At 47.1% G+C, this 20,671-nt stretch overlaps 2 protein-coding genes across 3 annotated transcripts; one reads left to right on the top strand and one right to left on the bottom strand.

Annotated features, from left to right (window-relative positions):
* Nucleotides 1-660: 660 nt before the first annotated feature.
* Nucleotides 661-8,988, bottom strand: ANKRD54 (ankyrin repeat domain 54). Its single transcript, XM_005232884.4, has 8 exons — nucleotides 8,704-8,988; nucleotides 8,260-8,307; nucleotides 5,584-5,682; nucleotides 4,976-5,047; nucleotides 4,526-4,573; nucleotides 4,277-4,401; nucleotides 3,311-3,418; nucleotides 661-2,631 (listed from the first exon to the last, which is right to left on the bottom strand). The coding sequence occupies exons 1-8, from the start codon at nucleotides 8,930-8,932 to the stop codon at nucleotides 2,557-2,559; spliced, it is 804 nt and encodes a 267-aa protein (XP_005232941.2). The 5' UTR covers nucleotides 8,933-8,988; the 3' UTR covers nucleotides 661-2,556.
* Nucleotides 8,989-9,274: 286 nt separating this feature from the next.
* On the top strand, nucleotides 9,275-19,147 carry EIF3L (eukaryotic translation initiation factor 3 subunit L). Of its 2 annotated transcripts, XM_055808120.1 has the most exons (13): nucleotides 9,275-9,433; nucleotides 9,528-9,576; nucleotides 9,707-9,917; nucleotides 10,519-10,598; nucleotides 10,893-10,954; nucleotides 12,269-12,338; nucleotides 13,016-13,089; nucleotides 14,057-14,228; nucleotides 14,488-14,642; nucleotides 15,431-15,601; nucleotides 16,603-17,100; nucleotides 18,087-18,167; nucleotides 18,903-19,147. In XM_055808120.1, exons 1-13 carry the CDS (start codon nucleotides 9,401-9,403, stop codon nucleotides 18,939-18,941), a joined length of 1,695 nt encoding a protein of 564 aa, XP_055664095.1. In that variant the 5' UTR covers nucleotides 9,275-9,400; the 3' UTR covers nucleotides 18,942-19,147. The 2 variants fall into 2 exon arrangements, with proteins under 2 accessions (XP_055664095.1, XP_027636138.2); XM_027780337.2 differs by lacking the exons at nucleotides 9,275-9,433; nucleotides 9,528-9,576; nucleotides 10,519-10,598 and having other exon boundaries at nucleotides 9,839-9,917.
* The last annotated feature ends 1,524 nt before the right edge of the window (nucleotides 19,148-20,671 follow it).

Raw genomic sequence — 20,671 nt, 5'->3', positions numbered from 1 at the left:
TTAATGGTTTCCTCAGCAACAAGGCTGTTGAGTGCAGAAGCATTGACAGCTGGGTGTATGTGGACACCAAGGCTAGGCTGCAAGAAAGGAAGCAACATGGTTAAGTAAAGACTGGACATGAAGGTTACCCACTCCCCACACAGGGACCACCCTGGAAATTCTCTGCCATGCCCTGATGTCCCTCCCCAGCCCCTCAGTCCCTTCCGATCTCTTCACAGCTGTCCCAGGACAACAGCACAGCCATTTTATCTGGCATGGGGCAAGGCTCAAGTTCAGCTGCCTTCTCCCCACCAGCTCCACAGGAGCTTTTGCAGGAGCACAGGCTGGGCAAGGCTGCTTTTCCTCTTTGCAGAACATCCCATCTTCCAGCTTAAAGCAATCCCACTGAGATTCTCTTTCCTCTATTTGTATGGTTTCACAGCAACTAACTAGGTTTAAAGCTTGCATTTCTTGGCTGTGACACCCAAGATCAGAAGGCGAGTCAGCAACCACGTACTTTGATCTGCAAACAGACTGGTGTTTGAATTCAAACAATTTTGTATTGTCACTTCTGATTTCAGCAGCAAGTAGGAGAGTAGCGGTTACCAAATCCAGTGCTGTCAGTTTGGCCTGGAACATAGGTAAAGAAAGAGGAATGAGCCACTCTGAAAAAGAGCGAACTTGGCTGAGGAGTCCAAAAAGGCCGACAGGATTTTATTGAAGTTCAAAATACAAAAAGGTCAGATTGTCTCCCACCCCCTCAGTATCCTTCCCATTCAGCATATCCTAACAAAATATCAGTATTCACAGTGACAGCTCCAGCCAAACCAGTCAAGGCCGTTAGTCCCAGTCATGGCTTCCAGCACCCCACAGATGAACTTATCTAAAAGTCACGCATATTTCTGGTATCTCAGCTTTGAACATGGAAGTCCACTTAGCCTCTTCCTGGACAAGATGCCAGACATTAGGGAAACATGCTGACCTGAAGGTCTCTGAAGAAAGCTCCAGACTGTGGCTGTTGCATGGTTAGGCTGAATCCTAAGAATGAACACTTCCAAACCAGTGATGCCCGAGCTGTGGGATGGGTACAGCTACCAGCACACTGTATCTTTTAGGTGTGGCACACAGATGGGAACTCTGCTACTGAGCATGTTCTTGTCACCCTGCTGCTGTTGGCACCCTACTGACAAGACTTCATGAATTCCCGCTCCAAGAACAAAGCTGTCTACATCCTCATGTCTAACCACAGTGGGGCAGAAGCAAGAGAGCAGCAAGAGCAATTCCCTGCATTCTTCATAGCTGCATCACTTTAGGCTTCCAGCAGGGCTCATAACTCATTCCTCACACTGCACTGAAGGTCCTGGAGCAGCACATCTCTATGACAAGCAAGGAACAGTATGGATCAGCTGTGGGTTTGGTGCTGCTGAGGAAGACCTAAATCCACCTCCATCCCAGCCCAGTAATACAGCTGAATACACAACACCTCCTGCTGCATCCGGACCTCTTGCCTGAGACCGCTAGTAACAGGAAACACAAAACTCAGTTACGGTGGTTTTTTGTTTGTTTCTTTTTTCCTCTTTTTTTTTTCCAAGATGCAAATGTCTGCCTAAAACTGCACTAGGATTAAGTCACATCCCAAACCTTATTCTTGCATCAGGGCGGCTCTGATGTGCTAGCTGTCTACCTGGGTATTTTTTGCAAGTGTTTCACTATAGTATTTAAGCACTGACTTGTAGCAGCTTGGAACAGGCTGCCCAGGCAGGTGGTGGGATCACCATCCCTGGAAGCATTTAAAAAACATGTAGATGCGCTGCTTAGGGACATGGTTTAGTGGTGAACTTGGCAGTACTGGGTTAACAGTTGGACTTGATCTTAAAGGTCTTTTCCAACCTAAATGATTATGTGATTCTATTCAAAAACCAGGGCCAGTGAAAGCTGTTAAGTCTAGCAATGAAAAGCTTTGTATTGCATTTATAACCAGATAGATCCTCTGCCCTGGTTAGGATTAAGCCTTGGTGCCTGTTTCTCAAGGTAGTATGTTTGCCTGGCTACTAGCATGCAGAATTCAGTGTGTGTTCTTCTCACAGCAGAAAGCCTTCTGTTGTCAGAGGCATCCACTTTCTCCCCCATGCAATTGAGTACTGTGGAGGTGGCAAAAGGTGCCTGTTCCAAGCATTTCTGTGATGGTGCCCAGCTGGTGTCAGGGCTGGTGACAGCACATGGCATCAGCCACCACCTACATCAAACTGAGGTGCTTAGGAGAAGGCAAAATATCTCTGGAAGGGGTATCCTATTCAGCGCCAGCCCATCTGATATAAAGAGGAGCAGCTCCTTTTTTCCAAAAGTCGCAGCTGCAGCACTGTCTGTTGTCTCTGTTGTCCAAAGTGTGCTGCCTCCCCACGAGGCAGCTGCAGCAGCACCAACAGGAAAAATCTAAGCACCACTGGAGAGTGGATCCGGCAGGAATGGCTGCTGGCAGCAATATTTATTCAGCGTTCTGGGAAGCAAGCTTCAGCTTCCTCTTTTTCTCTCTCTAAGGCTTCTCCTGCTGCATCAGGAAGATGATTTGGAAGCCCATTACCTCTTCTCCATCTTCTGCATCTGCAGGCTGAGAGATGTGAAGCTGGCCAGGAGGTCTGTAACCTCGTCCACCTGCCAGAAGAATATAGCTGGCCGTTAAGCAGGGCAATACAGTTGCGCAGTCACCCACCACCACAGAAGAAACCCCTGTGTAGCAGGAACCATCCTTGCACCAGGACTGCCAGTAAGGCCCACACTAAGCTTATACTAGGGCAGAATCCCTTTGGTCCCACAGTCATGTAGAAGGGCTCCAGTCCTCAGGATCAAACAAATATTAATTAAGGTAGTGGGAGCTTCTCCTCATTACTCAGGAGGTTGATGCTTGATCTCCACCTCACACCATTTAGTCAGTCCTTGAAAATACAAGTATGCTGCTGCATTACCCAGAGCTCAGAAATGGTATTAGGGCTGTTTCCTCTAAGCCTATTTCTAAAGGCCAGTCTTTTGTAGAAAAAAACCAAACAGGCCCAGCAATCCTGTGTAGTTGTGCTGAACCTGGCCTTAAAATGCCTCGGCCAATCTGACATGCAGCTTCTCTGCTGAGCTGCTAGGCACAGTGATGCTTTCTGCATTTTGAATTCCAACCTAAAGAAGTACCACAAGTCATCACGTAACTTGCCCATGTTACCCAATATGAGCAAGAATGCTTCCAAAACTGTCTTCATTGTCACCTTGCTCATGCAGTTGTATTCTCCTAAGCACAGAAGTCACAACACAAGTAGGTGAGTCACAGTAGCTCAGCGCTGCCTACCTGTTCCTTTGTGCTAGTCCTCTGTAACCTGGAGCAGAGGTCATCCAGCTGTTCCTTTTGCTCATGCCTCCCTAGACGCTCTAGGTATTCCCGCAACATCTGGATAATCTGAAATCAGCAGGAATAAGAGGCAAACATCAGATAGCCGCACCAGACTGGGATGTTTTTACAGGAAAAATTAAATTGCCAAGCACAGCCTTGACACTGCAGTACATGGCAGAGTACATGACCCATACAGAAGAACACATGCAAAGCAACTGGAGAGCACTAATGGCAGCATCAGAGCCCAGTGAGACACCAGAGGTGTTTATCAGCCACTGATGGACTGTCGTGATCCCTGTGCCTGGTTTAAGAACAGGGAAGAGAGACAGGCCCACTGAAGAAGCATAAAGTCTAGCCCTGAAAGCGCCAAACTTTTCTTTGTGGCTGGCTAGCTAGCTTCCCTTGCTGTAAGGAGCAGGGACTTCCCAATCCAGCAAGATCCACTTGTGCACTGGGGATGAAAATCCTTGTGGCTCCTATATGGCTCCCAAAGAGAGGCCCACACCTTGTGCATTTGTGATGTAGCCCCATGACCGCTTTCCTATTCCCTGTTCCCACATATTGAAGCAGGGCAGGCTGTGCAGGAATGCAGAGTCCCTGCATGTGTAGCCATAGCTACAGCCTCATGCCGTGGTCCCTCTCCTGCCATAAGCCATCTGTCTTACAGGGTGGTTAAAGAAAAGAGTGCTCCATACAGCCTGAGAACTATGACATTCAATGCAGCCTTGGCCTACCAGAGCCAAGAGACGTCCTGCAAAAATTCAGAGTAGCGGCTGGGAAAAAGGAAGGTCTCTGAAAACAGAAGGAAAGAGTCAAACTCTCCTCACAGCAGCTAAAAGCTTACAGACAGGTATTTAAATAAAGGGTGCAGGAGACAGCCAGGGGCTGCACCACTTTACCAGAACACAGGACTGTTTCTTTTACCTGTTTCACTTCAAGGCGTACAGCCTCCAGGCTGTGGGAGAGTCCTTCCTGCAGGATGTTTAGCTTTGATTTAGCGAGGTGCAGTGGAGTTCTGCCAGCTCGATCCAAGGCATCAACTCTGGCCCCTGCAAGATGCATGAGCAAGGACAGAAAGTGAGGTCTGTCTTCAAGACTTAGTGTCCCTGGGGAGTATAAACAGGGGCAGGGCAGGAAAGGGACAGGCTGTAATTGTTATAGAGGAAATGTTACCTCCGCGCAGCAGCGTGGTGATGACAGGAACGTGGTTCGTGCAGGCAGCTGGGGAGGGAAAACACAGGACACACAACTCAGAGGTACTAGCAAACAACAAAGGAGTTTCTGCTCAGTCGTGGAGCTTGCTGCTTCCCAAAAGGCTCTTTGCCACGGGAAAGACAAACAGCTGACTTGCTAAGGGTAACCTCACACTCAAGCCTCAGTACTCTCTCTGGAACAGGTCCTGCATTCCTTAGGGCTGGCAGATGGAGGGAAACTGATTTTCTCAAACTGATCGTTAAACCTTTGTGAGGAGTGAAACTAACAAAGTGCAGAGTTCCACCTACGTCCTAAAGCTGGGGACGCATACCGTTATGCTCAGGAAAGAGGAAGGTGGAGAGGAAAGGAACAGCAAGGTGGTGATCACCTCACATCTCAGCATGCAAAGCTCCTCTGTGTGGCACTTACCCAAGTGTAAGGGGGTGTTTCCCAGCCCATCTCTCTGGTTTGGGTCAGCCCCATGGTCCAGAAGCAGTTGCACTGGAAGCAAGAAAAGAGAGTTACAGCAGTCCCTTCCCTTTGCCCCACAGGTTAGGCCCACATGGGCCACAGGTCCATGCAGTAGCCACCAGGATGCCTTATGGATGCTACTGTTCAGCTCATCGTCTTCCTCCCAGAGACAGAGGGTTGGCACAACAACGCAGAAGGACCCAGCACAAAGCCAGACAGTGCCACTGTCCCTAGTCTCCTAAAGGGAAGAACTGGGACTAAGGACACCCTTCCTTCTGCATCAGTACACCCCTAAAGCTGGGAGTTCCTGCTCCCCCTTCAGCAGGGGGACATGGCAAGCCCTGGAGCCAGTTTAGCTGGCAACTTTGCCACAAAACACACAGAAAACAATCTCTGTATTTCTGATAGGCCAAAGCAATCTCTGTCACACACTGAATCAAATTAAAAAGCATCCTTTGAAATCTCTGCCACAGAGAGGCTGCTTTTAAATTAATTTTTAATTCAATTTATTTAACTACATTTTAATTAAATTTTAATTTTTAACAGAACTTCCCCTCCCCACTCACCAATGTGATCATTGCCATTGCAGGAGGCAAAGTGCAGGGCTGTCCGGCCTTTGTCGTCTGCAGCACAGGGGTCAGTTCCATCCTCCAAGAGTTGCTGCACTGACAGTGCCAAGGAGAAGAAAGCAGGTAAGCTGAAGGGGCACGTGATCAGAAAGGGGAAATGCCATCCGTTCTTCTGTAGGTAGGTGCACACTCTGCCAGCTGCAAAGTCAACTGGACCTGAACCAGCTCCAGCCAACACCCTGGCTCAGCAGAACCAGCCTAAGCAGCGTACCCTCCACCCTCTCTTACAGCCTTTCACCAACTTCCATGTATTGCTATAAAAGATAAGCCAACAACTGTAATGGCTAAGGCTAAGGCTCCACCTAGCCAAATTTTCAAGCTCCAAGGACAATCAGCAGCAAACACCTACAGAAGAGCACAAAAAAGATAGCAAGGACATGGGGCTAACTCACAGCCTTTAGTCAGCTGTATCTCGGGCACTTCTCAAGCTAGAATTAGCGTCCTGTGCTTACTATCTCTCCATGGGCTCTCTCCGTAGATTTGCATGGTCATTTTCTACATGTGTAAACTTTTCACATCAACATGGACCTGTGGCAAAAAGTTTCACAGTATAACCACATGCAGTGAAAAAAGGCACCTCCCCACACCTGTTTTGACTATGTCCCTTCCTACATTCATCTGAAACTCTTAAGTTTTTGCCATACTGACGGTGGCTACTGTTTGGGAAGCAGGCAGGTGAGCAGTGCAAATAGACCCTTAGGAGATGAGGTACTGAAGTGAGATAGTGAGCGGCCCAAGTAGCCATACCATCACCTACGCATTCCCTCATCATCCACTCATTCCCCCTGCTTCTTCAGTGCCACCACTGGCACTTCTTGTAACCTGAAGTACCTCCTTTTCTCAGGTATCAAGGAAAAACCTGCTCACACAGAAAGACAAACTAGTATGACTCTCCAGTATTGGGTATAACAAAGTCAGAGACCAGTAAAGGCTGAAAATATTAGGGTCATAAAAGCAGCATCTACAGCAACATGTGTAAGAACAACTTTAAGGGTTATTACTCCTGTTGTTTTGAGATTATCCTGATGTAGTCATCAGTCTGTAAAATAAAGCTCTCATTCCTTTAGCTGTTAAAAATACTGACAGATTTGCTGTATTTTGAGTTCTTTAACAGCACATCCTGTAACAGTCAAATCTGACCAGTACTGGAGACAAGAAACTAGGTAGCTTAGATCACTGAAAGTCACCATTCATCTCAGCTTTCAGAGTCATATTTCAATTTCTTCCTACACACCTACTGCTTTAAGTGTGGTATAGAAGTGAAAGGACACCTGAAGAGATGGGAGTGGCATTAATGTGCGATGTTTGATACTCCAGAAGAAAGACAGGGAGACTGACAGTGTCACCTGTGAGAGCTGTTAACAGGGAACACTTTACCTAGTCCTGCCCCGAAGCCAGTAGGAAATGACATAACCTCTCCCACCCAGTGCCAAGTAACAGCAGGTAACAGCAACATTTTACTTGTCAATGAAGAACAAATTTGTCATCAAACAAGTCTTCCTCAAGTTGCAGAGTATACAAAACACAGCAGGGTTGAAAACAGGGGAACCTGTGTATCAAAAACAGGTGTAAAACTCTAAGATGGATTGAAACCAAGACTTTCATAAAGCCCGATTCTTTCATTCTTCCTCTTGACTTGGTGACTGAAGCCAAGCCTTTCTGTACTAACAGAGCTCACAGATTAACTTTATCCATCAGTTCATGAAACAACATATTGTGGAGCCAAAGGGTGAAGCACGCTAGACAAACCCCCGTTCTGATATATGGCAAGTTTCTACAAGCCAAACCAATTTCCAATTATGTTCACAGAATGGCCTGATAAACAGTTAGGCCAACACAGCTGAGGGGACAGTATAGTTAGTCTAAGCAGGTGTCGTGGTTTCAGCTGGGTTAATTTTCTTCTTAGTAGCTGGTGCAGTGATGCGTTCTGGATTTGGTGTGAGAACAACGTTGACAGGACACTCTTTTTGACTCCCCTCCCCATCCCTCTGGGCGAGGGGGAGGTGAGTGAGTGGCTGCATGATGCTTGGTTGCCAGCCAGGGTTAAACCACGACAGAAGGACAACAATAAGGGGCAAATAATATACACCAGTATCGCTGCTGGACACTACATATCAAACCCCACCTAATCTATGGTATAGAGAAGTAAAGGGAGTCACAGACAGGCCACAAGTCTTCTCTGAAGTCACTGTGAGAGGCAGAGTCCAGCACTGGGCTTGGTTCTGATCTGCTGGGTCACACTGTCTCATTGTACACAGTATGGCTTAGATAAACATAACTTTTCCACCTTGCCAAAACACTACTCTTTTGCTGCTTACAATCACACAAAAGTTACATACCAAAAAAGCTGGAACAGTGCAGTGCTGATTAGGTTGAGGCAGCTGGAAAACTAACACTATGAACCAGATGCAGTGAAAAACTGAATACTGTAACCAGCCTCACTCTGCACAGAGAGCAAAACAAGGCTTCAGACAAGCAGTTCTAGATTTGCAGCATCTAAAGCACCATGGCCACGAACTATCTGCACCCTCCTCCTCCTCTCCTAAAACAAAAGTCCTCGACAAAACTGCCCTTCCAGGAAGAGGTCTCAAGCAGGACTGGGAGAAGTCCTACCTGTGTCCAAGTCGTTGCTATTGGCAGCTTCACGCAGCCTTTTCAGAGCTATGGAGAAAAGAAAGCAGTTACTAGAAAGCACAGAGAAAAAAGGAGCATTTCCCCGCTGAAACACCCCATCCCAGTGCTCGAGCTCTGGTCAGGGCTCAAACCGTGCTGGTGCTGGCTCAGGAGATCAAGAGCCCAGGTAAGAGGCACTCTTCTTGTCACCTCCTGGGGCCAGCCACGGGCCCTCCCACTCCGGACGGCCACCCCACCCGGCAGGAGCAAGGCGCCTTCCCAAGCCGCCCACCGGGCAGGTCCGACCTCCTTCCAGAGCCCCACCACAGGAAAGCCGAAGCTTTAGCGCCTGCCCGAATCAGAAGCTCTGCACCCAACTGAGGCCTGGACGGAGCCGGCCGCAGCGAAGGGCGGTCCCAGGAAGGGGCGCTGCCCCCCGCTCACCGTGGCTCTCCTTGCCCGTAGGCCCCAGCCGGCGGTGGAGGCGGGCGGCCCTGCGCAGGCGTCGGGCCGGGATCTTGCCTGCGGGCTCCTCCCGCTGCCACAGGACGTGCAGGTAGCCGAGGGGGGCACCCGCCGCCGCCCCCAGCGACAACCCGGCCCCCAACGCAGGCTCCGGCTCCGGCCCCGGCTCCGTGTCGGTCGCTGCTGCGGCCCCGCTGCCTCCCTCCATCCCTGCACGGGCCGGACCGGGCTGCAGGGGCAGAGGGGAGGGGAGGGTCGTCTCGGTAACAACGGGGCGGGCCGTGTCCTCTCGACCAATCAAGAGTGCCGCATTCCGCTGTGTGTGTGTGTGTGCAGCCAATGGGGAGGTAGAGGCGTCTTCCTTCTACCCGAAGGAAGGCGAGTAGAGAAGCGAGGTGGGAGGTGGAGGAGGTGCCCGGGAAGGTTTGACGGGCAGGCATACTATCCAATCAGAGGGAGGGACGGGGCAGAGGCCGCACCAGGCTCCTGGCAGCTCAGCAGGCTGAAGACAAGCAGCTGTTTCAACCAGTGGAAGAGCGCAGCCCCGCTCCGACACCGCCCTTCCGGCCGGGGGCCCGAGCCCCGCCCCTGGTGCCAGCCCCTCTTCCTGCCCGCTGCGCGCCGGGCCTGCGTTGCCGCCCGGAGCCGTTTCGTTGCTCGCTGCGCCGCCGCCGCCATGGCCTACCCGGGGGAGGACTACGACAACGAGGTGTGGGGCGAGGGGCCCGGGGCGGGGGGGAACGGGACCCGGGCGGTCGTGTCCGGGCTGGTGGTGGTGACTGGCAGTCTCCCTCTCTCTACAGGCCGCCTACGACCCCTACGCCTACTCCAACGACTATGATATGCACACGGGTGAGTGTGGGCCTCGGCCGCGCCGGCGCGGTGGCCCCTCGGGTGCGTCGGGCCCGCTGGCGCTTGGCCGGGTCTGTAGGCCCGGGCTGGGCTGTGCGGCAGCTGCCTCACTGTTCGTCTTTTCCCTCAGGAGACCCGAAGCAAGACCTGGCCTACGAGCGCCAGTACGAGCAGCAGACCTACCAGGTGATCCCCGAAGTGATCAAAAACTTCATTCAGTATTTTCACAAGACCGTGTCGGATCTCATTGACCAGAAGGTGTATGAGCTCCAGGCCAGCCGTGTTTCCAGTGATGTCATTGACCAAAAGGTGTACGAGATCCAGGACATCTATGAAAACAGGTACAAAGCTGTCCTTCCTGCAAGGGGGAATAGCTGTTTAAGCTGTGATGAAAGTGCACTAAATGGAAAAGCTGACTACCTGTGTTTTTCCAAACTTCGTCTGTCTTTAAAATACAGCATGAGGTTTGGTTTGGTTACTGGGGGAAAACCCCAGATATTTCCAGACCATTAGGCTAACATAAGTATAGGTGAGTTGTGACCTGTCTGAAGGAAAATATCGGTCCTGTGCCTAACAGGCATGGAAGCAGTAAAAAGTGACCCAGTAGTGGTAGTTAGGCAGTTTGCAGAAAGCTGTGAGTTGTAATTGTTGTGCCTGTTCCTTACAGATACTCCTGCTTCTGCTTGTAACTGTGTCACTTTGCCGTGAAGGGAATGTAGAAGTAACATACACAGCTGTTCCATATTTCAGGAATAATTTGAAGACTTTAACTGCATAGTTTGCAATTCCCATTCTTTGTTTCAACTCTGGACTTACTAAAAGAGGATGATGGTGGTGGTGGTCTACTTTTATCAAGCCCAAGGCCTCTATATTGTGATCTCTTAACTCCAGCACTCATACTACTGTGAAATCGTTTCTAATACCACGTGTTGTATCTTTCAGCTGGACAAAGCTGACAGAAAGGTTTTTTAAGAATACCCCATGGCCAGAGGCTGAGGCCATTGCCCCTCAAGTTGGAAACGGTAAGTCTTTTACTTTCTTTTTGTTTGTCAGGGAGAGGAGGAACTAAATCACTTTTGATACACGAGTGAGCAGGTGCACAGCGTTGCTGCTGCCTGAGTCAGTTGGTTTTGTTCACTCTGACAACTCCTTCAGCAGATGTCTGGCAAGTTAAATTTGAACAAAGTATCCTTTTGTGCCTCCCTTTATTGCTGGGTGATAACCAGGTGGCAGGAGGAGCACAACTTGCATGTCCAAGAGATCCAGTTGCTTAGGCCTTGTGGTTTGCTAATGTCCAGTTCCGTCATCTTTTCCAGATGCTGTTTTCCTTATCCTCTACAAGGAGCTGTATTACAGGCACATCTATGCCAAAGTCAGCGTGAGTGTCCTTTGTCTTTCTGTTGGTTGCATGCTGGCTTCTCCATGCCCTAAAACTTGCCAAATCTTACTGCTGCCATAGTACCAGTGGTTCCATATTTTTTGCAAGACAGGATTGGATGGGTTTATGAACTGTGAGTTGCTTTTAGGGAAGTTTAAAATTCTTGCCTTGTGTTAGCTTAGTAAGGATTCACTGACTGCTGAAAAGCAAGAAAGACTTGACTGTCTTTCTGAGGCTTATTAGCTGTCTCCTCAAGCTTGGTTGTAATGAGTGTGCAGGCTTCCCTGGCAGCTTAGATGAATCATAAGAACCCGGTCTGGGTTTTCAGGAGGCTATTTTATAAAAGTTTGTTACTGACATCAAATGTAGTGATTAGTGAGTTAGGGAAGGAGATGTTGGGACATAACTGAATTTTCTTTTTGATAGAGCTATGTTGGTAATTGCAAGTTGATTTTGTGTGTTTCTTTGTGGCTCTTTGTTCTTCGGATTAGCAGGTGGGTGAGAGGAGGTGTCACAAGAGGAAGGTGTGTTACTTGTGCTTAAAAAATCAATATGGAGTCAGAGTGCCTTGCAAAGAGGGAAACACGGGCACCATAAAGGATACAGGAGAAGGAAATGGACAGAATAATGCTCTATAGAACAAAACAAACACCATTTTTTTTTTTTTTCTTAAGCTAATTTGAAGTCATTGAGGAAATCACAGTAGTTCGTGGTTCTTTAAGAAAAGAGCTGAACAGACTTATGGCATAAATAAGTAATAACTGCAGTTTTGGTGTAGGTGGAGGAATGGGGACTTTAAAAGGACTTTAACAGGAGAGACTGCTTTCTCAAGCTGTGCTGTTAGTGGTGCTCAGAGTGTCTCCAGGTGAAACAAGGAAGATGATTCTAGGAAGAGGGTGATTCCTTTCAAATGCTCTTTCAAAGCATTTGGAAATACTGTTCAGAAGCAGAATTGTTGATTTATTAAGGCCTCACATGAGGGGAGAAGGAAGGAGAGCTGTTGAAGGTAATGGGAAGCTCTTAAGTCTGGACAAGGAAGGTTAACGCATCATGTTCACGGAAGGTTTGAATGCATGGTCATCCTGGGAGAAGGACCTGTACATGAAATCAGCCCTATTTCATGGGACAATAGTGATACAATTTCGTGTTTTCTGGGTGGTGCTGATGGGTATCCTGATTGAATACTGGCTCTTAACATTTCTGAAATAGACCCTCTGCTGCTGTGACTATTGACTGTCCTTCATACACTGTTGCCTGTAAACTCACTCCTGCTGTGCTTGAAACTAAATCGACTGTGCTGACTTCTCATTGTAGGGCGGGCCCACACTGGAGCAGAGATTTGAATCCTATTACAACTACTGCAATCTCTTCAACTACATCCTCAGTGAGTTGCTGCAATTCATTTCTGTTTGTGACTTTTGGAGAGGGCAGAACTGGAGAAAGGGTCAGAACAACAGCAACATGTTAGTTTATAGATCATATAGGGAGTAGTAGTCTACAAACTTTATGTATGTTCACGTTTGTTGAATGAAGAGCACTTTACATCCGTGCATTTAAAACCACAAAAAATGCAGATAGTTTCCAATGCTTTCTGAAATACTGTAGAGAATAAAACCTATTTAGCTTTCTGCCTTGCTGAGAACTGCTTCAACAATCTTTATTAAAAAGCAAAATGAAGCTGTAAGCTAGAGAAAACTTGCAGTGTTTCACAGCTGTTTACTGTTGTTGACTCCCCTTGGGACAAATGGGTTTGTGACTCCTTGCCAGACTTCTTGCAGAGAATAGATTAGGATAAACCCCTACAGTCTATGCAGCTTCTGAGAATCACTGCTGCTGAGCAGTGCTAGAGATGAACCCCATATGCACATGTGTTGTTTTAAAGTGAAGGCAGTTGAAGTAGCAAAGGTATGTATCACTGCCCTACTGGAAGCTTCATTCACCTGCTGCTTCATCCATTTCGGGGAAATTCTTGTGTTCCTTAATTTGTGTATTCCTCCAGTTCTGCCACTGTTCTTGCTCAAGGTATTAAGCTTCTTATCTGTTACTTATGCTCTTTTGCAGATGCTGATGGCCCTGCTCCTCTGGAACTGCCCAACCAGTGGCTCTGGGATATCATTGATGAATTCATATACCAGGTCTTATATGACTATCAGGCTGGGCCATTTTGGGGTTGCCTTGCCTCTATTAGTGCTGTAAATTTTCCGTATCCTCCCTCTCTGATTTTCATAGCTAGGATACCACAAAGTGGAAAAAAACTTTGGTGAGCACTGTTATTCCTGAGTGACCAGGTAGATGAAGTAGTTGTACAGATTTTTAAGTTATGGGGACTATTTAGGGAGTACTGGACTTCTATTGATATTTCTGTTTCGGTTGCTGCTTATGAGATTTTTTTTTTTAACTCACCTTCATTTCTGCCTCGTTTGTGCAAAGCAGCCTTGACTGAAGTCTGCTATAATTACATAGACCTTGTGAAGATACTTGCTCAAACTAGTTGTATTGTGTTTTACGGTTTTACTTTAGTTTTGTATTTCTTAGTCAGTAGGGCCTTTATGCTTGCACTGAAGAGTGCTGACCTGTTTTGGAATAATCTGTGGTCTAAGATCTTGACGTTAGAAATACTTTTCCCCTTATTGTTCTGAGTGCAGCAATACAATTCTCAAATGCTATTGGCTTTTTTCTATAGATTCCTTTCTCTGTGACTTTTTTTATTATAGAGCTGACTGGAATTCCTCAAATGCAGTCTTGTCAAGCTTGAGGATGAAAAAGGATGTGTGCATATGTAGAAAAAGATGTGTGTGTATTAAGACACATCTTATGACTTGGTCATTCTCTTTGCTACCTGTTCAGACAGCAAATTTGTGTTTAGTTGCCTGTCCTCATTGTCTAAGAGATCATTCTCTGCTTCGTTCTGTCTTCTGGCCTTTTCCCTCGGTATCATTTTTCCCCTAGGTGCTTTAAAGGTGGTATAATTTGCTGTTCTGATTGCCAGGTGTTCTCAGATGAAACTTTTTTCATGCAACTTGTAGCTTATTGTAATACATTTATGTGATCAACTTGTACCAAACTAGCTTCTCATCACTGAATCTCTGCTTTTTCCTGTAGTTCCAGTCTTTCAGTCAGTACCGTTGCAAGACAGCCAAGAAGTCAGAAGAGGAAATTGATTTCCTTCGTTCCAACCCCAAGATCTGGAACGTCCACAGTGTCCTTAATGTGCTGCACTCTCTGGTGGACAAATCCAACATCAACCGACAGCTGGAGGTCTATACAAGTGGAGGTGAGCTAGCTGGGTGACACCAAGCCAGACTGGTGTCTGTGCTGACTTGCTTTGATTTGACCAAGCTCAGTTAGCTTTGTTTGGGAGCTGGATCAAACAATCAGTGGATGTACTGACTGGGAACAGGTTCTGTTGGCCTTGTGTGAGGAGTGCTGGTGATTAGACTTGAGGTTTTGCTCCTTTTGCTTGTAAACATAGAGGTGTTGAAAAGGGAGCTCGCTTCCTTGGAGAAAAGCGGCATGGTTCCTTTTTTCTGTAGGTGACCCTGAAAGTGTGGCTGGTGAATATGGTCGTCACTCTCTCTACAAGATGCTGGGCTATTTCAGCCTGGTTGGGCTACTGCGTCTGCACTCTCTGCTGGGGGATTACTACCAAGCGATCAAGGTTCTGGAGAACATCGAGCTCAACAAGAAGGTAATACATGTTTTAAAACCTCTGTTGCAGTTTTCCAAATGTCTCTGTTCAAACATGCTGGTGAAAGATTGCCATAATTTAATCTTCCAGCTGAAGAGCTGTTTGTAGCTGTTGTAGTTTTCAGGAGTTTGTAGTTGAACACAGCTGGAGCTTTGGCATTAAACCAAGCCATATGATAATGCTTGACAATGTTGCAGCACAAATGCCTTGTTTTTTAGGAAGTTTGCTGTGTTGTGCAAGGCAGTGTTGTTACAGGGAGTCTTAGTTGAATGGTAAACAGTAGCACAGTGGTAGCTAGCTGAACACATTGTCCCCATCTTGATCAGTGGTTTATTCTTGGATTTTTGACTCTCATTCTTACTGTGCCCACTCCCACCTTGCATGTTTTTGCCCTAGAACTGGGTGCTGCTTGGGTAAGTGGCTAACAAAACTCCAGCTGCAACACGGGCTTGGCCCAGGGCTTGGCACAAATCTATGTATCTGCTGTCTGGCACAGGGCATGGAGTGAAATAGGGGGAAAGGGAACTGAGCAAAGCAATATTAGGTCCAGTGCAAGAATCCTCTGCTTGCAGGAAGCTGAAACTGGAAAATGTAGGAAACGAGATGATCTAATGAACAGCAAGGAAGCTGCTGCAGGGATGGGTGGGAGATGAGGTATCCTGAATTAACCCTCTCCTTGCTATATTTGGGATGGGACTGAAAGCAGAGGTGGCTGAATTCTGGGTAACAAGCTATTTGGATCAAAGGTGGTTATCTCCCCTCTAACATAGTGTGTTGATCCTTCTCAGAGCATGTATTCCCGGGTGCCTGAGTGCCAGGTGACCACCTATTACTACGTGGGCTTTGCATACCTTATGATGCGGCGTTATCAGGATGCCATCCGTGTCTTTGCCAACATCCTCCTCTACATCCAGAGGACCAAGAGCATGTTTCAGAGGACAACCTATAAGTATGAGATGGTAAGAGATAGAATAGGTCTAGACTTCCCAAAAGGAAAAGCAGCTGTCGTCTTTCCTGCCTTTCCTCTATCACCTGATAACCTACATCTAATAGTCCAGCCTTGTGTTCCTGGACTATGCTGCTGGTGGTCGTGACTGGGGATCTTTTGAACCCCTTTGACATGCGTGGCAATATTTACTCTTAGCTGTGTTACTAGTTCCTTTGGTTGTTCACTATATGGTTGCCCCTGCTCCAGCTGGCAGCCTCTAAGCAGTGTTGTTAATGAATATCAGCTCCTAATGATATTCTTGTTGATGTTTCTTCAGACTCAGTCCTGTTCCTAGTCCAATCCTGCATTTCATGTTACTGCCATTGTCAGATATATTTCCATTATCAGATAATCATTTACGGACTGTTTTAATTCAATATGACTGAAACAAAGCTGCTTTCTCTTTTCATGTAAGCTGTCTTTGGTGCCTGTTTTACACCCTGCTGCTGCTGTTGCCTTTTTATCCTTATGATTCATTTCTAACTCTCTGTGTAGCCAAATTCTGCCATTCTTAATTCCATGATACTTCAAAAATTTGGCATGTCTGTTTCATCCACACAGCTATCTGTTTCATCCCATGCTCGGATAAATCTTCCTTCTCAGTCTTTTCTTCACTGGCTTCCCTGATAACTGTCCCTTGCCAGGAGATGGTTCTTAAACTATCTGCCTTCCCTTCTCCTCTGCACATTTTTGCACCAAAGCAGTCAAATCTGCTTCTGGCCATGCAGGTTCTGTATGGCTCTGGACACTTTCTCCTTGTCCAGCCCTCTTTCATGGATGAGAGCCTTGATATGGTGTTCATCTACCTGCTTTGCCCAGCAGCACTGCTGCTTTGTTGTGTCCCCCTTGAGCATTAGGACTATTAATGCTCTGAGTAAGGGTCTGTCTTTGAAAAACGCAGCTCCCAGCTCCATCTGGCACCATAAAGCCAGAGCATATTGACAAACTAACAGGTTCTTCTTTCTGTCTCAGATTAACAAGCAGAATGAGCAGATGCATGCACTCCTGGCCATCGCCCTCACCATGTACCCTATGCGCATAGATGAGAGCATCCACCTGCAGCTGCGAGAGAAATATGGGGATAAGATGCTGCGCATGCAGAAGGGTGATGCACAAGTCTATGAGGAGCTCTTCAGTTATGCTTGCCCCAAGTTCCTCTCCCCTGTGGTACCCAATTATGACAACGTGCACCCCAACTACCACAAGGAGCCCTTCCTGCAGCAGCTCAAAGTCTTTGCTGATGAGGTTCAGCAGCAGGCCCAACTCTCTACCATCCGTAGCTTCCTCAAGCTCTACACTACCATGCCTGTGGCAAAGCTGGCTGGCTTCTTAGACCTCACGGAGCAGGAGTTTCGTATCCAGCTTCTTGTCTTCAAGCACAAGATGAAGAACTTGGTGTGGACCAGTGGCATATCTGCCCTGGATGGGGAGTTCCAGTCTGCCTCTGAAGTAGACTTCTATATTGACAAGGTTGGTACCTGCTCCTTCCTGGCTAGGAAATTCCTTCAACCAGGAAATTCTGGAAATGGCAGTACCTGGTTTTGCTCCAGTTTGTGGGAAACATCCCTTCCTTTGTCATGTGAACAGCTTGGCTGTCCACAGTGAAGTCACAGCCCAGCTCAACAGGAGTGCCCCTGGCTGCACAGCAATGGGATGTCACAGGCAGCTTTGGCAGTTGTTGTACCCAGAAAACAAAGGTTCTAAATGCCCTCTTCCCCAGGACAGAGGAAACTGTCAGTATTCTTGGGAGGTGACAGCTGGATGACACATAGTGTTGTCAGTGTGTCAGGTGGGCTTATCAGCTTTGTAGGTCTCCCTCACATCTCTCCTTTGCTTGACAAAGCAGGGGTGTTGCTTGGTCATGTTACAGGTCTGTTTTTCTCTGGAGCAGCATTTAGCTCTGCTCTAAGAGGAATGTAAACACAATGTATGGTCCTGTTGCCATCCTGCCCTTGGAGCTCTGGGCAGCAGGAAGCATAGCAAGGAGTCTTTTAGGACTTCATCCTCAAAGAAGGTAGCAGTAACCGTTAGGCTTCTTGCTAGGAAGGAGAACAGGTTGTCCCTTGTTCTTGGTTCCTTCCTGCAAGGACTTATGCTGTGTCTCAGCCTACCTCTCCTGGCAGATAGCATAACTCTTAGCTGCTGGTAGAGGGAAGCAGAGCATGGATTGGGGTTGGGACTGTCAAAGCTGCTATAAAGAGACATAAAAACGGGAAGAATGTGCAAGAATGTGAACTGAACACAATATGCATTTGGGACCCAGCCTAGGCAAAGTTATAGGGAAGACAATCTGCAGAGAACTGAGTGGTTGCTGTGGGGCTAGCACAGGTCAGGCATGTGTGATGCAGAACCAGGGCTGGAGTGAAGCCCCTTTGATTGCCTGTCATGTTTGGCAGCGCTTGCTGTTTCTCTGCTAGCGCAGTCCTTTTCCTGACCTCATGCTGTTCCCTCCGCAGGACATGATCCATATTGCAGACACAAAGGTTGCTCGACGCTATGGGGACTTCTTCATCCGCCAGATCCACAAGTTTGAGGAGGTGAGGCCTGGGCATGAGATCTGTGTAGCTCTGTAGGAAAAGTAGGGCAAGCACTGGGCTGTGCAAGCCTGATGGAGCTATGCTTGTGTGACAGCTATGTGGCGCCTTGCTGGGACGAGCCTCAGCTCTGCCAGGCACTGGGCCAAGGCAGGTGGTTTAAGCAGTAACTGCTGGCCTTTGGAGAATGGTATAGTTTTGTGTGAGAAGTGCTTATTTGAGCCACAGTGGAAAAGGAGAGTTCTGCTGTCCAAGGACACTGACTCCATTGTCCCTAGACAATAGTAACTCAACCAAAATGGTATCTCTACCCTCATAACTACAGCTCTAGAAAGTGGCATCAAAGATTTCTGGAGCACAGATGACTTTAGCATTGTGCTCAGCCAGGAGGTGACATTCTGTTGCTGCTCCCCTCTCCTGACAGAGGCTGCTGCGCACTGGAAACTTAGGCAGCAAAATCCTGAGATGTAGGGATTTGAGCAATACAGGGTTGCAGTACCATTGCTACAAGTTTGTACCCTTTCTTCTCCCCAGATCTTCCTCTGCTGTCTTGGAGAGGAAGAGGGAGTTTTACTAGTTCCCCTTCTACTTCCCACACTGCCTTGTGCTTGCACAAGAGCTCTTTTTGTCTTTGAGTTAGAGAGGAAGGAGTAGAGACATTGGATAAAGGCTTCTGAGGGGAACAGTAGTGTATGTCAATCACTGTATTTTTATGACCTTTGCTTTCTCTAATTCCAGTTGAATCGAACCCTGAAGAAGATGGGCCAGAGACCCTAAAAATTCTGTGGATGCAGCAATCAGCCTGAAAAGAGAAGTGGGTGGGAGAGATTATTCTCTCCATGGTAAGGGAGGGGAGCTCAGGGTTCTGGCATTTTTGGAATCTCCTGTGATGCTGAAGGTTTTTTGTACTTAAATAAGCAGACCAGTTTGGCTCAAACTGTCCTATGAAGGATAAGACATCTAATAAATCCGTGAAATTGGAATTTTCCTGGTGAGCATTGAGTATCCGATGTACTCATTTTTCCTCTGTGGAAGAATATAATTGCATTTGGAGACCTGGGCAGCTGCTCTTGTTTGTGCTCTCTTTGGTCCACGCTGTTGCAGGTAACAGTTGGGGAGCAGATCTCCCAACATGTTTACAAAGCATGGAAACATGCTTTGTAAAGGCACTGTGCATAGCGAACAGGGAAGGCTGCAGAACTGATTAGTAGGGAGAAAATGAGCTGTTCCACAGTGTATCTATAGGATATGGAAAGAGAAACAAGCTAGTATTGTTCATTTTAGCTCTTACCCCACACATTGAATAAACCTGAGTTGTAGTTGCTTTCGTAGAAGGTTGCATTTTTGCCTTCCCACATCTCTTTGGGCTTTGGTGTTTGTGGTTTTTTTTTTTTTTTTTTACTTGCCATGAAGTAGAAATGCTCTAAAGTGGATTGACATTTTCTTAAAGGAAGGGGGAGGATTTTTGCAAACTTTCAACCAATATTAACTTCAGTAATCTTATGAGATGTCCTTGATGGATGTTGTGTTTTATTTCAGCAAAGTGCTGCCCTGGCCCTTAATTTAATGGAGTTCAGTTTCTCCAGAAAACTCCCAGACAGAGTTGAATTTATTAAAACCCTTTAAATGCTTATCTTCCAAGCTCTTGAGCCACTTTGGATTCTTCAAGGCAAATTTGCTGTGTCTTCGAAGTGAAAAAAAGATCGAAAACTAGCCCTATAAAGGGGAATCAAGACTTTGTATATATTGGGGAAGAGAATGCAAAAAATGAATCGCATCTCATCTGCCCTACGCACCCTCTGTCCCCCTCTCCTTTTGCTGTCTTTAAATAGTTTGGTATTTGAGTGGTAGAAACAGGTGCAAGAGGGGAACCTCTGTAATAAGAAAGTTACACAAAGCATGCTTCATATATACCATCTGCCTCTTTGTACCTCTCCCTCTCATTCCTTTCCAGTGAGAGGGGGGTCTTGGCAGGCCAGCTTGGCTTCGTATGTGATTCTGAGTAAAGTCAGGAATAATTAGCCTTTGTTGGATTATATGCTGTGTTTGAATGAGGGTCAAGTTTCTAGTATCTAGTGACCTAGATACTGCTCAAAAGTAAACTGCATTTCCTATCACAAAATCTTGTAACTCAGGTGGGCAGGGTACAGGCAGCACAGAATGAGATTAAATAGGCAACTCCTGTTGGCCTTCTAGCTGCTACTGTTAGTGTTATGCATAATAAGAACTTAATACTTCCAGTTCTGAAGGGTGTGAAGCAGCCATATCATTAAGAAATTGAAGGACTAAGATGCCACTGCATTGCGGCAGCCCATGGGAGCTGGGTTCATACCAGGAAAATTGCTCCTTTTTATTTTTAGGGCTGGCACTTTTTTGCTTGTATATATTTACCAACAGCAGCACAGTGAGCATAGCTGTCAACAGCAACTCTCCTTCTACTTCCCTGTTACTCAAAGCCTAAATCTTTCACAGAACATGTGCTCGGATGTGATATATAACAGGAGAAC

The sequence above is a fragment of the Falco peregrinus genome, chromosome 6 (assembly GCF_023634155.1).
Source record: "Falco peregrinus isolate bFalPer1 chromosome 6, bFalPer1.pri, whole genome shotgun sequence".
NCBI classification, from domain to species: Eukaryota; Metazoa; Chordata; class Aves; order Falconiformes; family Falconidae; genus Falco; species Falco peregrinus.
The sequence above is the reverse complement of the archived record's forward strand: the minus strand, read 5'-3'. Positions and strand labels throughout refer to the sequence as shown.

What these genes read in the sequence shown, in the direction of transcription:
- ANKRD54 (XM_005232884.4), bottom strand. Translation starts at nt 8,932, where the DNA reads ATGGAGGGAGGCAGCGGGGCCGCAGCAGCGACCGACACGGAGCCGGGG. An exon ending in TACGGGCAAGGAGAGCCACG is followed by an intron (nt 8,308 to 8,703) that starts GTGAGCGGGGGG and finishes TTTTCTCCATAG; the next exon opens with CTCTGAAAAGGCTGCGTGAA. An exon ending in TAGCAACGACTTGGACACAG is followed by an intron (nt 5,683 to 8,259) that starts GTAGGACTTCTC and finishes TGGCACTGTCAG; the next exon opens with TGCAGCAACTCTTGGAGGAT.
- EIF3L (XM_055808120.1), top strand. Translation starts at nt 9,401, where the DNA reads ATGGCCTACCCGGGGGAGGACTACGACAACGAG. An exon ending in GGAGGTCTATACAAGTGGAG is followed by an intron (nt 14,229 to 14,487) that starts GTGAGCTAGCTG and finishes TTTTTTCTGTAG; the next exon opens with GTGACCCTGAAAGTGTGGCT. An exon ending in CAACCTATAAGTATGAGATG is followed by an intron (nt 15,602 to 16,602) that starts GTAAGAGATAGA and finishes TTTCTGTCTCAG; the next exon opens with ATTAACAAGCAGAATGAGCA.